General features: G+C 45.4%; 1 protein-coding gene across 1 annotated transcript in view; it reads left to right on the top strand.

Moving 5' to 3' along the window:
• LOC138453423 (CD109 antigen-like) overlaps nt 1–20532 on the top strand; it is a 1481241-nt gene that overhangs the window by 1376952 nt on the left and 83757 nt on the right. Inside the window, exon 32 of the mRNA XM_069606256.1 lies at nt 16264–16366. Coding sequence (XP_069462357.1) covers nt 16264–16366 — 103 coding nt within the window. The remainder of the gene's footprint in view (nt 1–16263; nt 16367–20532) is intronic.

Genomic DNA, 20532 nt, shown 5'->3' with positions numbered 1-20532 from the left:
CAGTGCATGAGGGCCCAAATACAAGTGCTAGGGCTGGGCAGGGGGGTGGCGGGCATGTGTCCTATATGACTCAGAGGAGCACCACACAGCCAGTCACATAACTGAGCAGGAGAAAGGGAAGGATAGCAGAGGGAAGGCAGATAGGAGGAGGTGGGGAAAGGTTAGCAAGGGAGAAGCAGAGAGAAGGAAGAGGAGAAAAGGTCTTGAGGAGCTTCTGGACAAAAGGAGGTTCAGCTCAAGGTGGAGCGTGGCAGGGAGGTCATTCCAGAGGGAGGCACCTGTAGAGGAAAGAGATCTACCATCCAGTCTCTGCTTGGAGAAGTGACGCACCTGCAGAGAATTGGACGTAGAAGAGTGGAGGGCTCTGGAAGGAAGGTACATAGGAAGAGGGCATTGGAGTACAAGTCCCGGCCCCAGAAGGCCTTGTGGACGATGCATAGGGTCTTGAACTTGATCCTTGCAGCCACCAGGAGCCAGTGGAGGGAGTTCAGAGCCATAGAGATGCAGTCCCTGGGCGTAAGGCCAAGGATAAGTCTTTCAGTCCTGTTTTGGATGAGTTGCAGAAGACAGAGGGTAGAGTTAGGTAGATTGAGAAAGAGGCTGTTGCAGTAGTCAAGCCTAGAGAGAACCAGGTCTCTGGAGACAGTGAGCTTCTGGAAGAAGGTGAGAAAAGGTACAATACTTCTGAGGAGGTGCAGTTGGAAATGGGACTTTTAGGAGATGTCTGTGATGTGTGGATAGAAGGAGAGAGTGGGGTCGAAGATGACCCCAAGGTTTTTTTCCTCACAAGAGTGTGAGGGCACAGGGCCAAGGGAGGCCGGCGAGAGTGAAAGGGGAAAAGCGGGAGCAGGGGTCCCAATGAGAAGGATCTACATCTTAGTGGCATTAAGGCAGAGATCATTAGAGGCGCACCATGCCTGAATAGCAGAAGGACAGTCAGGGCTGAGCGAGGAGGAGGCCAACGGTAGCCTGAAAGAGCTGCGTGTCATCCGCATAACACTGAAAGTTAGAGGAAAAGGTAGAGATCAGACGGGCCAAGGGGGCCAGATACACATTGACAAATCAGGACAAGAGGAGTGATCCCTGGGGAACACCACATGATGAGAGTGTGATGGAGAAGAGGAAGGACCCAAGTTCAACCTGAGAATGTCAGTCCAAGAGGAAAGAGGATAGCCACGCCAGAGCCTGATCTGTGATGCCCAGGGTATCTCGGAGACGGATGATCAGGATGTTGTGGTTCACCATGTCAAAAGCAGAAGAAAGGTTGATGTGGATGACGACAAGGACAGAGGGCGAGTTAGAGTCAAGGTTAGAGAGCAAATCTTCACAGGTGTTCAGGAGAGCAGTTTCTGTGCCTCTGGTTGCTCTGAAGCCAGACTGATGGTCATGGAGACAACCAACAGATTAATTGTGGAGGGTTAGCCTGGACCTAGCCAATTTCTCCAGGGGTTTGCCCAGGAAAAGAGTAATAGAAGTCGGGCAATAGTTTCTTGGGATGAAGGGGTCGGTAGAATGCTTTTTGAGCAGGGGGTGCACAAGGGAGTACTTGAGTGGAGAGGGGGGGAAAGCTCCAGTGGCAAAGGAGTGGTTGCAGAGATCGGACATGGCTGGACCGAGAGAGTCAATGTTGTCCTTAATGGTTCTGGAGGGGCAGGGAGACACCTGTTTGGATGAGACGTTCATAGACCAGACTTGTCTGGAAACCTCATCAGGTGTGACAGGAGAGAGGGAGGAGAGGAGGAGACGAGAAGGGGTGGTCAAGGAGGGCCTTTGTGAGGTAGAGGGAGGGAGGGGAGCAGATGAGTGAGGACAGGATGTCCTGAGTTTTAGTGGTGAAATGAGAGGCCATGGCTGAGCAGAGGGCCTGGGTGGGTGTGGTAGAGGGATGTACTGCAGTAGGATTGGCCAGGTCCTTGCATATTTTAAAAAGTATCTCTGTGTTGTTAGATGCTGCTGACATGCCGGCTTGAATGTAGACTCTGAGAAGCTGGAGAGTCTATATTGCCTTTGAAGTAGGCGCCAGGCCACTTTGTCAAAGGATGAACCTGAAGCTCCCGATTTCCGTTCAGCTGCTCTGCACTTGCATTTCAGGGCGGCCAGGTCGGAGTCATGCCAAGAATTACACTTTTTGGCAGGCTGCAGGCGGATCCTCATGACAGGGGCAAGGATGTCAAGAGTGATAGAGATGGAAAGTTGAAAGTTGGAAAGGGCTATGTCAGGATGGGAGTAAGCTGCTGGAGTAGGTGGAGGCAAAGGCTGACACTCTCTTCATGGGTCTGATGACCGTGAAGTAGGGTGGCGGTGCTGGGTGGGACTTTGCCAGGGGAACAGGAGCTTCATGTTAGAAGAAAGAAGAACGTGATCAGTCCAAGAGAGAGGAGTAGTGAGAGGGTCAGAGGGATGAGAACATCCAAGGTGTGTCTGGCAGAGTGGATTGGACCAAAGGGTAGAATGGAAAGGGAGAGAGACTTGCAGAGGTGCGGGAAAGTCCTGATGAGTCAGGAGAGTACAGGTGGATGTTGAGATCTCCAAGGAGATAGAGGAGAGGAGAAGTGAGGTCAGCCCATTCAGAGAGGAAGAGGATTTTCTGGCCAGGTAGCCTGTAGAAGGAGACCCGGCTCAGAGAGTAGCCAGTAAAAACAGAGCTTGCAGACCAGGCATCCAACGGAGGAGTAGGCTTGAGTGGGGATGATGGAGACAGGAACCCACTCAGGAAAGATCAGGGCCACTCCACCTCTGAGCCTGTTGGGCCTGGGCTCGGACAGGATCTTGTATCCCAAGTGTATCAATATTTGTGAAAGAACTGGCCTTGAACCATGTCTCAGTAAGGGTGAGAACATCTAGATCCAGCAGTTCAAGGAGGTGGCAGATGTCAGAGAAGAGATTGACAGCAGAGCAACAGTTTGGAGTAGCAGGGTGGAGCAGGTTGCCACTTTTGAAAGACATCCGGGAATGGGTGCAGGGATCCCCACCAGAAGTGGCAGAGGAGCCTTTGAGGTATCTTTATATAACACCATACATTTTAAGGGATAAGGTAGAGCTGATACAGCTGTGTGGAAACTAAACGCAGGATAAGTAGATCATGCTTTCTGGAGGTTCTGTATTCCATCAGTTCTTGGTTCTCTCCCTTAGGGTCTTTTCTGACCCAAAAATCCCTTATTGTTTACGTGTCCCATTCCTTCTTTCTAGGCTCTTGTATTCAGTTGCTTCCCTTTCAATGCACTTGGCAGCATGTCTTCTCTGGGCATAAAGCCAACATCTCCCTCCTGGGTACTTGGAGCCCTATATACATGGACCCGCCATAAGCGTTCTATGAATCGTGGCCCTTGGATTGTCAAGCTTAACCCTGTTGGTGCTCGTCTCTAGTCGCATGTCTGGAAAATTCAAAAAGATGTTTTGCTGTTCTGTTTCAGAGTTTTCCATCATTTTTATATCCAAGGGAAATATGTGACAATGTACGCAGTGCACAATGGTAGTATTTCTGGAGTGGGCATGCCATTTCAAACTGGTACAATATTAGTGAAAGGCTGTGAAACATAAGAAGGTAAAGTACATTTGTGGAACATACAGTACGGTCCCTACAGCAGACTGAGGGTGGACTGCATAAAGTATGATCCACCAGTAGCCCTGTACACACATGAACACAAAAGCGACAGTCAACACAGGACAGCACTTAACAGTGCAGAATTTTCCATGACTGAAAGTCACATGCAAGTTACGTCTACAACAAGAAACACCTTGAGCTAACAGTTCAGCAAATCAATAATGCCACCATGCATTTGTTTACTTAGCACCTGTGCCAGAACACAAAAGCTCTGCTGTCAAGTAGCCTTAGGGCACAGAATGGATGTGGTTATCGACTACCGTATGTGGAAAAGCTAGCTACACTGCTCTACCTTTATATTTATCATGCTACAGGCCCAGTATTGCATTGCTGCTCTTGACTGTGAGCAAAGTTGAATTGATGCCTGTGCACCCCACTGAATGAATTCTGTGAATTGCCTAGCCACCGCTCATAAGACACTTACCCCCCAAATAAAAGTTCTATTGGAGATCATCATATACGGTTTGTGAGAATGATATAGAGAAACATTGCTCTTTTCTCGTTTAAAACGACAGTTTCATCAACATGTATCTCTACTATTGCGGCTCCAAAATATATTTTTTATTTATTTGTACATTTATAAAGCAGCGCACAAAGCCCATGGGCATCTAGGTGCTGGTTACACAAAGAAGAAAAGTGGGTGTAAGCCGACATCTAGGCTATCAAGGGAGGGAGTTGCACAGATGTGCAATGTTAGTTGAAGAAATGTGTGTTAAGGTTCTTCATGAAGCAGTTATAGGGGGTAGCACGTTCCAGAGCTTGGAAGGTCAGACTGGGAAGCTAGTGCCCACTGCTTCTTTCCGGTGGAAACTGGGTGTGGTGAGGCGATGAACGTAAGCAGATCTTACTGGCCTCGTCGTAGAGTGCTTCTTGATTTTCTGGGAAGGTAGAGGGGAGAATCATTCGATAGGCATCGATGGGTGATGAACAGAATCTAGAACCGGATCATGTCCTTAACCAGGAGCCAGTGGGCAGATTTTCCGGCTTGCGGGATGTGTCCCTGTCCGCCAATGTCTAGGGCAGCCCAGAGGGCAGTATTTCGAATGACTTGTAGTTTGTGTAGGTTTTTTTCTGAAGTACTGCATAGGAGCAGGTTACAGTAGTCAAGTTTGGATCCTACAAGGGCATGTTCTACTTCAAGCAGATTCTTGGTTGAGAGGAAACGTTTGCTAGCGTTAATGAGGTTGGTGGCATACCCTGACGTTGGTGCAATATGGTTGACTTGGCTGGCCATTGTTAGTGCAGAGTTCAGGTAGACACCTAGAGTCTGGACACCGGCGGCTACTAGGGTAGTGTGGCCCTCGATGGGGATGGCATTGTAGGCTTGGTCCATTTTTAACAGGCTTGCTGGCGGGCCGATGGGAAGAAGCTCAGTTTTATCGTCAATGAAGCAAAGACTGTGTGCGGCCATCCAGGATTTAATGGCTATGTAGATCAACGATATTCTGAGTGAGTCGGAGGTCCAATCTCCGGTCAGGGGAATAGGAATTTGTGTCGTCTGCATAGTTTGTATATGATATGCCGAGGGAATCCAAGTGGTCAAACAGTGGCCTTGTGTACACGTTGTAAGGGAGACACATGAACCTTGGGGGACACTGCATAGGGTGGGTGTGGGGATAGCAGCATCTCCAGCGAAGACTCAAGAGCTTCTGTTGGCCAAGAAAGAAATCTCCCTGAAATTCAGCTGAGATGGCAACATTGTGAATGTGGGTGAGCTGAGGTGGCTGTAAGCTTGTATTCTGGGACTTGTCTGGGATTTACAATAACCTACATTCTATGTTGCCCAAGAATGGAAGCTGGCATGTTGGTATGAATGTTATTGTAATGTATAAAGTAATTTGTTTGATGATGGTCTTTCTAGTGGATCCTGATGGTGTTGTATGGCCTCTTGCTCTTTGTAGGAGGAAGGCGCAGAGGTACTTTTGATGTCCACTGGAAGCACTTTTCAGTGCTTTCCCGCTGACTGAAGACTTGATGTAATGTTTTATATATTATCTCTTATTTATTCATCAACCTATGACGACATTGAAATGCTTTCACTTGTAATACATGACACTATGACAGTAGTTGTTAACTTGTCCAGGGCAAGGGCAAAAGACGTAGGAAGGTATGGTGCAGTTATAGGCACTCCGGATCACACGTTTGTCACAGCCCCATTCCATTCAGTGTCCCAGGAAGCACCTGGTTCATATGGCCAATTATTCTGATGGGTTGATAGCATGGGCCTCACAAGGTGCTCTAAAGTCTGGAGTTTAATTGATTATTTGAACACATGGTTGAGTAAACCAATTGGCGCTCGGAACCCCGATAACAGGTGCACTTGACTTTTGTGCATGTCATTAAAACCAAGCATCTAACGGGTGTCAATTCAAAGCTTACAAAATGTCATACAACCTCAATGCAGTACCACACACTTTGCAGGCAACTAAAATAATACCATATCACATAGAGTGCCCCAAACAGTATGCAAGAACATGCTAAAAAGGAAGAACGATAAGACATGAGACAGCACATCGTATCAACCAATTATGCGTGAAATGGTTCTTATGCAGAAAAAACATACCCCCGGACTAGTGGAAAGTTTTGAGCACATCTCCCAACTCCTATGGCTGCTCTGTTTTTAGCACATCCCTGTAATCAACCTTTTTATTTTTTTTTACTTTGCAACCTGTTTAAAATACAATATCACACGTGTGTTTATATCATAGGGTAATTTTGGTTACAATATTTCAGAAAACAGTTCAGCAATGGCAGAGAGGCTTGAACCAAGATCACAAGGCTGATCTCTTTTTCAAAGTCTTTGTCCCTTCCTCTACAGCACAAGTGTTCTGGTTATAAAGCTCTTTGCTAGAGAAGTTTTTTAGAGTCCTCTAGTGAGGGTGTAGGAATACTTAAGTTTAGTGAAATAGCAGTGCATCCATGAAGTCACAACTCTCACAATTGGTAGTGACTGAGCAGCAACTCTTTCTCTTGAGAGATGGTCTGGAATCAAAGTATAATTAGTCCCATACTGATGCACAATAAATTATACCACACATAATATGATACAACATCCTTTCATAGACAGTCTTTTTTTGATGTTTTATTTACAAAAAAAGTCAATGAAAAAACTCATAGGAAAATATAGGGAGGTGGGAAACTGCATATAAGGAGTCGGGAATAGAGAAAGAATAATAGGGGATGGGGGCTTAAGGGGAGAACCCCCTGCACTTCCAAAATAAAAAATCCGATGGAATTTTTCATTGAAACATTTGTAAAAAAACAAATCGAAAACAAAATCCGTCGATGAAATGACATAGAACCACATACTATACTATACATGTACCATTTACTAATCGTGCATTAAAAAAAAGACAATACTACAAAATATACTAACAATTGTAGAAGCATGTAACAAAAACCAGTTATGGTTTCACATTTGCCCCACTGACACAATACACCCAATATGGCAGACAAAACCCTAGCAAGGAAGTAATGAGCATGAGGAAGTAAACAGGTTAAACAAATGGAAAAGAGACACAGATGTCCAAAAAACGATGTAGAATCTGAAATGCAATACTGGGCATAATTATGTCCCTGCTCACCCATAAAAACAGGTAAAAACAATATAACCACCAGTGGCCCATATCACACATTATTGTTTATACGAGTTAACTGCAGTGATTTATTAGACCAACGTGTAGAATAGACCACTGGTGCACACTCAAGTTATACTTGGTTTTAGAAACTCCGGGGACCTGAGAGGGACCAGGGAAACACTCTCAGTTCAATGAGGTACATTTTAAAGACGGTTGTAAAGGTTCCAAAAGTTCTCAAATATGGATCAACTGGACAAACAAAATAGGCCTGCTCTGGGTATGTGGAAAAGTTTGGTATGTTCTCGTTTTACTCCGGAGTTGCAGCAGAAGGAATAACCAGGCAGATCAGAAACCTGTGAGACCACGGCCCACCAACGTTCCTTCTAATTATTATTCACTAACTGTGGAAATGAATAGCCTTTATGCACACATTTTTTTGCATGTGCGCAACTAAATAACTAGGAGAGCCACTTTGTGGGCATGCGTAGTTAGTGAGATATCAGTGTAAACAAAACATTTTACAACTCTTTTACCAAACAAAAAGGCTAAATAAAAACCAAATAATGTATGTGATTATAAAGAGAGCTCATCAACCAGTCTAGGACTTCAAGATATTCCATAGCACCTACCAAAAGTACTCTTGCATAGAGAGAAAAATGTGTATGCACAAAAAAAGCTTTGCATGCTCTGGATAAAGAATAGGTTTAGTTGTGGCTATTCATTTGTCAACACTGCTCAGATACAATACAGAACATGTTTACTGCCACTGGAAAAAATGGTTTATTACAAAAAATAAGTATCGCTAATCACTGATGTGACTGTCAAAAAATTCAGACATTGTGCAATTTTTGCAAATTGAATAATTGCAATTGAAAAGAATGTGTCAGAAAATATGACAATTGGAGTTTATGTTCCACTTTAATGGAGTAATTCAAGGGCCAGAAGAACATTTCTCTCATAATTTGTGTAAGGACAATAATTGCATTAGAATTACTGCACCACAGAATACGATGATCAGAATTCCTGGGATTCTGCTTATTATCCACATTATGTTCTGTGATTTGCGTCAACATTTACTCAAAACTAGCCTTACAGCTAAGATGCAAATACACAATCCATTTTACTTCCCAATGTGCTCCACAAAAACAAGAAAACATGAACATATAGAAATCTACCCCCTGCTTCTGCCCACAAAGCCCCACTGATATCTTTTTTGAATCAGTGACCAGCAGAGCAGTGGCATTGGTAGGAACCCGAATAAAATTACTGCCAGATCTCAAGAGGAATTCTAAGGGGAAATAACACATTTTAATAAGCCTTAAATATCCCTACTGGCAAAGGCACTTTCTTACTCCCTGAAAAATCTTTTGATTCCTAGTATGGAGTAAAATCGCACCAGAGCCCTGCATGTAACCCTGACAGAGAAAGTGAAATTACAGGGCACACAATACAGCTTTGGGTTTTGCCCACCCAGGTTCTCCACAGCCTAGGAAAACATCAAGAGCCTTACTGAGTTTTCTTCTGGCGCCCGTTGAAGAAAATCACATATATTTGTCTTTTAAGCCAATGGCAGCAATGCCCACAGGTCCAACATATTGAGCACCTTCTTCTTTAACTAGGGACTCCTCTTCTGAAATTCACTGTTATCAGTTGAACAAGATGCATGGGGATGCTAGAGGCAATACATTCAAACAACCCATGATTATATTGAAAATCCCTCAGCAGCTGAGCATAGAAAGAAAAAGAAGGTGCAGTTTCCTAGACCATTACTATAGTTTCCTATCCTTTAGCAAACTAACACATTTCCTTCACTGTACTTTACTGCCAACACATCGGATTTGGTTTTTGAAAGTTGGCTATTTGTTCTTCACCCCAAAGGAGTGTTCACTTGTGCCCTGCCACCCGTACTCCTCCATGGCTCCTGTGCTATCCTCCAATATTAGTTGACAGGGCTCTGTAAAAAGTGAGGGATTGTAGCACTAAATCACTTACTGCAATATTTCCATACTGTGATGAACCTGAGGATGTTGTCCCTTCTCCCCAAGGGGGAGACCTTTCTCATGGGGCCAGGGAGAATCAAGAGTACAATAGCCCCCCTGGGGTGGGTCCAAGGGGGAGGATCACATGGGAGAGGAAACCCCTTATGGTATTAGGGATGGCCCATCCCAAAGAACGTGGAATGATCCCGCTTTACATCAATCCCTCTCCTTACCAAAGACCAACCCTTCGTCCCTATCTTCAGATGGGGCTAACATTCTTTGTTGTACAGTCAGTCAACCTAATATATCGGGTCCGACAAGAATACCAGGGACACTATTGGTTTTCCATATAAGGATTATAACAGTACTGTGAAGAAGATGCGCACGAGGATACCAATTACTCTAGAGAACTGTAGTGAACAGTCTATTGCAGGAGTTCAAATAATCTCTGTCAGGAGAGAGCTACCTTCCAAGGTGGATAGTCGATAGCTGCTGGGAACCGACGAGCGTCGTGAGAAATGCATTCGCAAGTCCAGTAAAGAAGGGGGAGACGCCATGCACGGAAGACCGAGGTACGACGCTGGAAGTCCAGAAGAAGGGACGCTGCGAGCAAACCCTGACTGTTCCCGGAACTGAAGAGCTGCAATGCAGAGAAGAGCCATTCATACAAGGTTGCCGAAGGTCACTGCTTTACGAGCAATAAAGACAACCCCATGAGAGCTACCAAAGCCTTGAAAGGGAGCCCTGTTCCATGGCAGATGCGAACCAAGAGTAAAGGTATGCAGGCATACTGAGAGGGGCTGGAGGTCCAGGGAGGCCTGGGGAGAAGTGTGGGAAGCACTTAAGAAGGGTCGAGGTACCTGAAAGCAGCGTGCAAGTCAAGGGCGCACAGCCTCATGAGAAACAGAAAAAGAGAGGATCTGGGACCCTAAAAGTAACTAGAGAAAGAGAACCACAGACTTGGCAGGTGAGTGAACCAAGCAGTGGTAGCCACCTATTCCGAGTCTAGGAACCTCACCCATATAAAAAAACAATTATGAAAGGCACAAGAGGATCTGGGACATTTTGAGCCATCCCACACGTTACTGTGACCTTGCGTTTGTTGCAATACCCCAATACCTGAGACCTCAAGCCATCATGCGGTGCACAGTCTTGCGAATTCCGAATCTCGCTGATACTTCGTGGGCATCCTGGTGGATCTTCAGAGACATGAATCGAGTCTGAAAAGTCCCCTAAGCAGAGTGCTGGACATTTGTAACGACGAGAATTTAACTGCGATGTTCTGTCTTCTTCTGTGCTCCTTGAAAAGGCGCCAAACACTCAGAACCGCATTCAGCCACAAGGGAAACCTTGCCTAGAGCCTTCTTCATCGCTCCCTGCTGTAAAGTTCCTTCCAAGGTCTTGTTTCCAGTCACCACAACAAGGAATCCACTGACGGGGTATTTGGCTGCAGATCCTGAAGGCTTCCTGCTGCAAAATATTCTTCAATGCTGAAGTACTGTGTTGGCTTTGGTATGTACTTACCTTAAGCCTGTTATGATTTCTGTGTAGCTGTGGGGTGTTTTCTGTGATGGGGAGGCCTCTCATCCAGTGCACCCAGTCCCACTGCTAGAATCCTACTAGGGTGTCTTCTGCGAAGCCACCTGACCCTCTTCTAACCCTAGAAGTAAAGTACTCACCTGTTTGCCCAGTTTTCCTCAGGAACTCTGACTTTTGCTACTAAAGAACCTATCCTGACACTGCCTGTTGTTCACTAGTGCTAGTGACCACCCTTCTGCTACTGAGCACAGTCATGCTCCAAGAATAGGGGAAAGAATCTTAAGGGATTACCTTGGATATGTGATGCACTATTCTTAAAAGTATGGTTAACATCTTTTCTTCCTTAGCAACTGTTTTGCCAGTCTAATATAAAGTAGATGTGAAGGTATATTACTCTCCTGTGATTAGGTTGTGCCTCTTTCCAAAAGTAAAATGTTGGTTTCACCAGATTATTCCTGCAGGATAAATGTATGGGTTTAGGTTGAAATTAACGATAAAAATTGTCTCATTGACCAAAAGTTCTAAAAATGCTACCACCAAAGGTTTGAACACCAAAAGTTCAAACCTTTGGTGGTAGCATTGAAAAAAAAAACGGGGGCTGCTGGGGTGTCCCCCGCATCGCCCCACTCCCTATACTTCATGGTATAGTGGGCAGGGGTTGCGGGGGACACCCCTGCAGCCTTTCGTTACAAAAAAAAGAAAAGGACCCTGCAGCGCCGGTTCCCGATCTCGGAAGTGAAAGGGAACTGGCGCTGCAGGGAACCAGCGTGAAGATGAAGGTAAGTGGGGTTTGTTTATGTTGGGGGTGTGGGTTGGGGGTGTGTTATGGGTGTGTGGGTGTGAGAAGGTATGTGTGTTCGCATAAGAAATGTGCGAACCTATGGTAGTTCACACCTTTCTCATGCGAACGATTTGCCCGCGGTACTTTCAGCCGCAGGCAAATCACTCGGATTCAATTGTAAGAGTGTCCTCCAATTGTTGCTATCACCAGATTAGTCATTTGAGGATAATTGTATGAGTGTCCCCCAAGTGGGTCTTCTTCCCCTGACTTGCTGCTAGCCTGTCCAGAATAAGTCTACATTAGGTTGTTGGCTACCTAGAATAACTGAGTCATTCAGTAAAAGTGTAACATTAGGGTTTACTTTCCCTGTGCTATCTAACCTAGAGTCTGTGGTTCTAACTGTCCCTGATAAGTCATACTTCAGTATCCTAATAGCTGGGAAAGATCTAACCTGGACTGCATGTGAGATATAAAAAGTATATGGGTTTTACTTACCTTATGTTAGCTGTGTGCCATCCAAAAATAAGTTACAAGAGTTACTGCATATCTCGATCTATGTTTCACTGTTCTCAAAAACACCTGCTATTTAATATTACATCCTTAGGTTTTACTCACCTAGTATAACTGTGTGTTATCACAAAAATAGTTATAGGTGTTTTACTGTACCTAGAATAAGTGTTCCACTATTCACAAAAGTTATATTGTCCAGTTGACTGATTAAGTGATTTGTAAGCTGTAAGATAGCTCAGCGGGTTGAGCGCTTGCTGCTGCGATCTGAGCGTGATCTGCAGGTGGCAGGTTCAAATCCTGGCAAGGCCAACTCAGCCTTTCATCCTTCCGAGGTCGATAAATGAGTACCAATTTCAGTTCGGTGATATTGTATGTAAATATGTGTTCTGTAAAGCGCTTTGGATTAAGGCGCTATATACATAACACATCATTATCATTACTGAGAGTCACTGTACATCTGGAATGGTATACTGCCCTTGCATTACTGAATGTAATTTTAAAAAGTAACCATTGGTTTTTACTCCCCAAGAATAGGTGTGACCTATACTGAATGTGTATGAAAAGGTTTTGATGTTCCTAGAACTACTGTTAGGTATTTCAAATAAGGCCTACCCTTGGGCCTGTGTTCCTTCAAGTATAGTGTGGTGTTTTTAGAATTATGATTTCATATAATGTGTTAGTACTTATTTACCCCTAGATTTATCTGTGCCTACTTGTATTTAAATAAACCATGTATTTGTACATACACAGTGTTTCAGTGTTTCTTTGGACCATTTGTATTACAATTTCATGTGTTCATGTGTACTGATTCTACAACCCTCTCGCCCTCCTAACATAAGCCTGGCTGCTCTGTCTGCGCTACCATGTACTCAGGTGGTACAGCCGTATACTAAGAGTGGAGTCTTGTACTGCCTCAGTTGAATGGTTTTACTAAGCCCTTAGTTGGACTTCAGAAAAACTGTCCTAAAACACTCCTCCGACTGTTGTACCATGCCCCTGTACCCCTCCTCAGAAAACCTTCAAAGGTGGTGACCTCTTTCACCTAGCCACGCTTAATGCTCGTACTGCCATCAAACACTCTGCGGACATCTGCCTCCTCCTTGAAGACCTTGACCTCAACATCCTTGCTCTTACCAAAATGTTGTTCAATGTCAGCTCAGTCACTACTTTTGACTCCCTTCTCACTGATGGCTATAAGATCATCTCCAAGCCTCGCCTTAACCATGAAGGAGGTGGGGTTTCTCTGATCTTCCCTGAGTGGGTCCCTTCTTCCCTCATACATACCCATTCTTACTCTTCCTTCGAGAGCTTGGTTTGCAAGCTAGTCATCTCTCCCACCTCCTCACTGACCATTGGCACTATCTACAGGCCACCTGGCACTACCACCCTGTTCCTATTAGAATGGGCTAATTTCCCCACCTCTCTCCTCACAACCACCTCTAAACTCCTTCTTCTGGGTGACTTCAACATCCACCTTGACTCCTCAATCACGGCATCCGCTCTCTTCTGTAACCTCTGCGCCTCGCTCTCCCTCTCCATTCTCATTCTCCCTTCTGGTCCTACCCACTCGGCTGGACACACTCTTGATGCCTTCATCCACACTGATCTTTCACTCTTCCCCCCCTGATCTGATCACTCCACTCTCCTGGTCAGACCATTCTCTCCGCTCCTCTCACCTAGGTCCTCCTAGCCCTCTGACCGCACCTGACCCAGCCGTGCCAACCTCGTTCACGAACATCCGTCTGATAAAACAAGTGTCAGCTGCTGCCTTCACATCTACCTTCATCCCCCTTCTCTCCCCACCGCAGACTCTACCTCCGACTCTGCTCTCAGCAACCTCCATCTTGCCATCACTAATACCCCTGCCATTCTTGCCCCAGCCATGAGGATCTGCCTCAAACATGCCTCCAAGCCCAGCACCTGGTTACGACTCCGAACTTGCATCGCTGAAACGCGAGTGCAGAGCTGCGGTACAGAAGTGGTAGACCTCAGACTGACCTTCTGACAAACTGGCCTGTCACCTGCTCCAAAGGCAATACCGACTTTCCATCGGCTCCACGAAAAGGGCGCACATCCAGGCCCACGTCTTGGGGGCATCCAACAACATGGCTGAACTCTTTAAAATCTGCAAGGAACTAGCCAACCCTTCTGCAGTCTCCTCACTTCTTCCCTCGCAGGCCATCTGCAACGCGCTGGCCACACACACTTTGAACTCAGGACATCCTGAGCACCCTTGCTTCCCTCACCCCTCCCCTTCCTCACACCTCTGCCTCCTAGGGCCTACCATCCCCCCTCTGCCTTTCTTTCCTCCTTCTCTCCTATCACACCTGACAAGGTCACCAGAGTTGCCTGCTGCATAAAGGTCTCCTCCAAACAGGTCTCCCCCTGTTCCTCCAGAACCATTAAGGACAATACTGGCTCTCTTGCCCCTGCACTTGCTGATTCCTGCAACAACTCTTTTGCTACTGGATCTTTCCCCTCCTCCCTCAAGCACTCCCTTGTGTGCCCCCTCCTGAAAAAACTTTCTTCAGACCCATCTTGTTCAGCCATCTACCGCCCCCTATCCATCACCCCCTTCCTTGGGAAACTCTTGGAGGAGCTTGTCTTCCCCAGCTGACCCAGCACTCTGAACTTGTTGGTTGCCTACATGACCATCAATCTGAATTCTGAGCATTCAGAGGCACGGAAAATGCTACCTGTGAGGAACTGCTAGCATCTCTTGACTCCAACACTCCAGCTGTTCATTCTACTTGATCTCTCCTCTGCATTTGATAGTCAACCACTCCATCCTCACAAAACGGCTCCACGATACCCTAGGTATCTCAGGGAGGATATTGGACTGGACTGGTTGACCTCTTTCCTCAGTTTCGGGCGCCTTGGCATTCCTGAATTGGCAAGCTGACAGGAGCAAAGGGGTCTCTGCACTTTGCAGGTGGGATTCGAACCCAGGGAGTCTTGCACATGGGCTCCCACTTTCTCCTTCTTCTGAAGCCAGAAACCTTGGAGTCATCTTCAACTCCTCTCGCTCCTTCCTCCCTCACATTCACAACCTTGCCAAGAAGGACCGCTTTCAACTCTACTTACTCAAAGAAATTCATCCTTTCCTCACTTTTCCCCCGGAAGCTCAATGTCTCTAGAGCTCTGGTTCTCTCTAGGCTACACTACTGCAATAGCCTTTTCCTTAATCTACCCTCTTCTTCTCTATGACCCCTCCAGCTAATCCAGAGCAGGGATGCAAGACTTATCCCTTGGCCTCAGGCCCAGGGACCGCATCTCTCCAGCTCTAAAATCTCTCCACTGGCTCCCAGTTGCTGCAAGGACCAAATTCAAATCCCTCTGCATCATCCATAAGGCTGACTGGGGCTGGGTACCCCGCTATCTACAACTGGCTCTCACTACTCTCCTTCTACATCTTTACGTTCCTCCGGCACCCACTCTGTGTGTGTCAAGCACTTTGCTAAACAGCGAGCTGGTGGCTGATCTCTTTCCTCGGCAGGCTCCTGCCTAAGGAACAGCCTCCGCCTTCCTCTTGGTCTTGAGCTGGATCTCCTCAAATTCCAGAAGCTCCTAAAGACCTTCCTTTTCAACTCCTTCTTCCCTCCCTCTCTCCTCTGCTAACCCCACAGTTGCTGAGATTTGTGACCAGGGCCCTTGTGTCCTCCTGAGTCCTGGCCTCCCACGTCCAGTCGCCTTCAGCTGTAGTACGCTCCCAGCACTTGCCTTGGCACCGACTGGCCTATTCCACCACAGGCCTGCACTTACTTATTGGCAGCTGACCACACCCACCTAGTCATTTATCAGCTGCCCACTCCCCTCTTTGGTAGACCTACCACTTACTGCCCACTCCCTCATCCCTCTCTCTCTGCACTTGCATGTTCTGAATGCTCACAAGGCCTAGTAGGTCCACCTCTATCTTCCATTGTTATATTTGCTTTTCACTCCCATGTCCCCTCCCTGTTGTCCTGTGGTCTCTTTGAAACACAATGTACTTGATGTATGCCCTGCAAATGCACAATAAAATAAATAAAATAAATATAATTGAACATTTAATAGTTTGTTCCCTGTGTTGGTAACTTAATTCTCTATAAATTAATAAACCTTTATTTGCATAATTAGTCATTTTTGTTTTGTTTCCGTCTTGAGAAATAGCCTTATATTGATTGATATTGACAAACCCTTCAATAATATATTTTAGAGCAAATGCATTGTTATACCGATACGCAAGCATATATTTTACAGTTTATTTTAATGTATTTTTTTGGATCCCCCTAGCTTAATGAAACCCGAGTTTGTGTGGCGGTGCCTTCAGTGAGAGACTCCAAAGTGGCATATACGCAAGATGCCTCTGTGTCTGTAGTGGATTACTATGAACCCAGTAAGTATTAGAGACACCTCTGTGCACAGACTCAAGAGCCCTGCTATGAGTGCTGCAAGGCCTGCTCTGCTTTTGCGTATATGAGGAGTGGATGTCAGCAATGTTGTAAATGTTCCTGGATGTGGGTCTCAACAGTGAGTGAAAGGTAATAGAGCCTATGCCGCAGGCACATGTTCATACCGCCCAGTGGCAATGTATACATTTAAATGATCGGTTCTGTGACCCTTGATGGTAATGTTGGCAGCACTATGTTGCCATGGTTTGATTCTGTAAGAACGCTTCCCCTATCTTTTGGTGAATGTCTTGATCACTGGTGAGTTCATTACAAAAAGAGTTTAATAGCACCCATAAGAATACCGCTGGAGAAAGTTACCACCTCTGTCAGTGGTATTTCTGAAAATCTGCCCCCTTCAAAGTTTACTGCTGGTGAAGGTGGTATATCTGTAATACTTCCAAAGATATTTCAGAAATACCACCTCTGCCAGTGGTAACAAACATGTGTTTTTAAAAAAAACCTGTTCAGCCATTTTCACCTTCAATGTGAAGTTGGAAATGGATTATGTACAGTAGTGGCTCATACCAATAATGTACATTTTTTAGTGCACAAAATTGTCAATTCTGACACTTTTATGCAGTTCATGGGTAAGGTGGTGAGAGGGGGCCGTCGGAGATGCCCGCCTGTTCACCCCTTCACCAATGCCCTTGGTAAGAACATGTTTCACTGTACTGATGGGAAGCACCTGTGCTTCTGTTCGGTACAGTATAACATTTTGGGCCAATTTGGATGTTTTACCTCCACCTGTTAGGTGGTGGTAAAAATAGGCAGAGTAAATATTGCTGTCAGTATTCTCATGAAATACTGCCTGGTAAAATCAGTGTTATTTGCTAAATATTGAAGATTTCATCATTGCCCCCCAATTCTGAATGACCCCCTAAATCTGTGATTGTTTTTCATTGTCTTGTCCAGAACACTCTTATGTGACCAACAAAGGGCATGCATGCAGTTCAACAACAGATTCACTCACAGAGATACATTGTCACATGAATACAGAAACATCCTTCCACGTATACTTTACAGAATTAGTCAATTTTTTCAAACATTTTTGATCAAATGAATCATTTGCTCATTTTTTAGATTTGTGAATTGACCTTCTGTGCACTTTGCCTGCATACTTTTAAAAATACTGAACATGGAAATCAGTATTTTTGGGATTCAGGGGCGCAAGGGTGTCCCCCGCTACCTTAACATTGGTGGCGGGAAACCTACATTTAAAAAAGTAAGAAAAAGGGTTGCAGGGGAGCAAGCAGGTAAGTAGGGGAAGGGGGTGGGGCGGTGTACTCTCTGTTTATCGGGTGCATTATGTAAAGTAGCTTGCATCATTGAGGGATTTGTGTTAATTGTTTGTGTTATTCCCTTCTTTAATATACATGTTTAAAATGTTGCCCCGAGCAATTATATTGCGGACAGTTTACCGTGAACAAATCTAACACGAACAATCAACCCAAATCCCTTTCAAAGCCAGATTTATTGAACAGCATATTAGATTTGTTTGTGAATAACAACTTTGTAGACTGTGTTTTGTTGGTTCTAATATTGAAGATTCAATAGAGAAGATGAAGTCTTCGCTGCTCCCTAAATTGGGAACTGTGGAACCAGTACAATGGGGCTCAGATCCCCACCTTCCACACTGTGATCCTGAGGAAATGACTTTTCATCACTGCGACTTATTTTCCTAAACTATCTGTAGGGAAAGTGTCACTCATATGGGCTTCCAATATATAGTGTGTATCCATAATTAATTATATTAGCCATTTATGTAGTGTGTTCTGTTGGGGAGGCAGCAAGCCAGGTATGTGTCTTTTGCTGCTCCAGTTCATGTTCAGCTCTGAGAACGAAGCCAGAGCCTGTGGTTCAGTTACACCTCAGCTCTACCAATGAAGTCTTTAGCCTGACCACCTTTTTACAACAGTGGTCTAAAACTAAAAGTGGAATTAGATGTGATAGGACTAAATGCAACCTGCTTTCACATTACAAACTGGGACACTAGGTTTGTTATGGGGGAGTTTTTCCTGGAATCCGGATATTTTGTATAAAAGGAAAAGCAAGGTCTACTACACATATTTGAGAAAATTTGGGAGAGGAGAGGTTGGTATTTAGTTTACCTGGTCTGGAAGTTGAGTTGGCTGCACGGTGGGCTTGGGCCACGATACCATGGGCCAGAAAATTATGCTTGCCCCAAGGACAAAAGTTGCCAGTCCTCCACTGGTGACTCCTCGTACGTGCTTATAGAAAAATATGGGCAATTGATGTCTAGATATTGCATCTGAGCATTGTTTTTGTGTACTAGACCTGGCCCAACACATTTTGTGAGTTCCTCTCGAGACACCTTGCAATTTCCTGTTGCACGTTCTCACACAAGCTTTCAGTTAGTGCCATTTGAGAGGGTGGTTTTAGAGAAGTGGACACACACGTGATAATTTGCCAAATGTACTTATATGAACACACACCTTGTACAAATGTCAGTTTTTGACACCTTAGCTACCAATATATGTTTTCGAATTGACGCTAGAGAATAGAGGTTAAACAACTCAAAATCCAATGTAAGCCAAATCAATACAACGTTCGAAACATCCAGTACCACCCTGCTGACCTCTGCATATTGAAGGCGAGCGTCCCCCAGATAGCACAATCCTCCCCATAATGAGAGACAATAATGGACTCCCCCAAGATGGGAATAAGGCTAGGACAAAGTGCGGGTGAGCTTAAATGGGGGTTTATCAATCAGAATAGGGCTTGCAAAGGACTCTGCAAACTCCGAGAGCGCTCTGTCTGACAATAGCAAAGACAGGCGTATATATTTACAAAAAATGTCATAAGAACCTACATGCTATAGGGGGCACAGGTTCGTGGGGATTGAGTGGCGGCGACTAACTATAGGTGCTGCTGTGATGTGGTTTGCCTTGGTCGGTGGACGTCACTGGTTACCCTTGTGGGCTGGGCTGGGCCGGGCAGGTCAGCTGGGCTCATCCGGACGGTGTTGTTGTGCCAGCCGTGACCAGTGTCAGTGATGAACTTCTTTCCTGACTTTCTGCCCTAAGGCCAGGCACACTGCAGTCATTCAACATTGCAATATTATCTTCTCTGATAAATCTTCCAATAGGTTATTCTACAGGTTAATGCAACACAGGAGGAATGCACCTAGAGTAGGGTCTTTTGGTGATACATCAATACATGGTTACCATCGTCCTGTTGACCGGGTATCATAGGTCGCGAGGTTGGGTCTCAGGGCATGGGATGGGCTGTCCGAGTTATCATGTCTCGTTAGAAATCATTATGAATGTGTTCCTGTAGTGTTGCTATAATATTGGGTGTCCTAATTTTACAGGGGCCATTAACCTAAGGTGAGCCGGTGGGTCGTGGGGCCTAAAAAAGGGCACCTTTGGATCTGTGTTTTAAGGCTGGGGTTTACTGCTGGGTTGTAAATAATTCAGGTGGCAGGCCGTGGCCTTGGGTGCTGCGGGGGAATGTGAATGTTTGAAGCGGCTCCAGCCGAATTGGGGGAGGTGGAGCAGAGCAGCACAGGCCTCTGCTTTTTCGTCTGGCAGGCTTCAATGGGAGGAGGGGGGAATGGCCTTGCATATGCTCACAAAGGTATTTTCCTCGTGTGTTGCAGATTTAAGTGGAAGAGACATAAACATTCACATAATATACAATACTCATCGAGTCTTTTTAAAGCTTATGTTTTGACATTGTTAGTGCCTTTCACATGGCCATTTCAAACGTGTTACCTATACGCTAAGTATTTAACAACCACAACGTTTTGTTACATTTTCTATACTTGTGCGGTAAGCGAGGTAGTAGTAAGGTTGGTGGAGCACGCAGGAACAACCCGCTAATAAGACTGATGGCAGTGACACATATTGAGCTTGGACGTACATATGGTGCATTTTCGTGCGCCACTTACATGAGCTCCCAATAGGGTTGTATTTGTCTTCCTTTGCGCTCTAGCAGCATTAGTTCAGTTGTGGCATGGGACCTTGGCGAAACACATAACATGAAAACCCCCCGGGACACTTTTACTATTTGCGCATAGCTACGGGGATGTGGGTACTTCATCCCGAATGTCATATAAGCACACATTCTGCCAACTTCATAGAGGTTACAG

This window comes from Ambystoma mexicanum, chromosome 4p (assembly GCF_040938575.1).
Source record: "Ambystoma mexicanum isolate Mex_15411 chromosome 4p, UKY_AmexF1_1, whole genome shotgun sequence".
In the NCBI taxonomy this organism is placed as follows: Eukaryota; Metazoa; Chordata; class Amphibia; order Caudata; family Ambystomatidae; genus Ambystoma; species Ambystoma mexicanum.
Note: the sequence above shows the minus strand (reverse complement) of the source record. Positions and strands in the feature narration are given on the sequence as shown.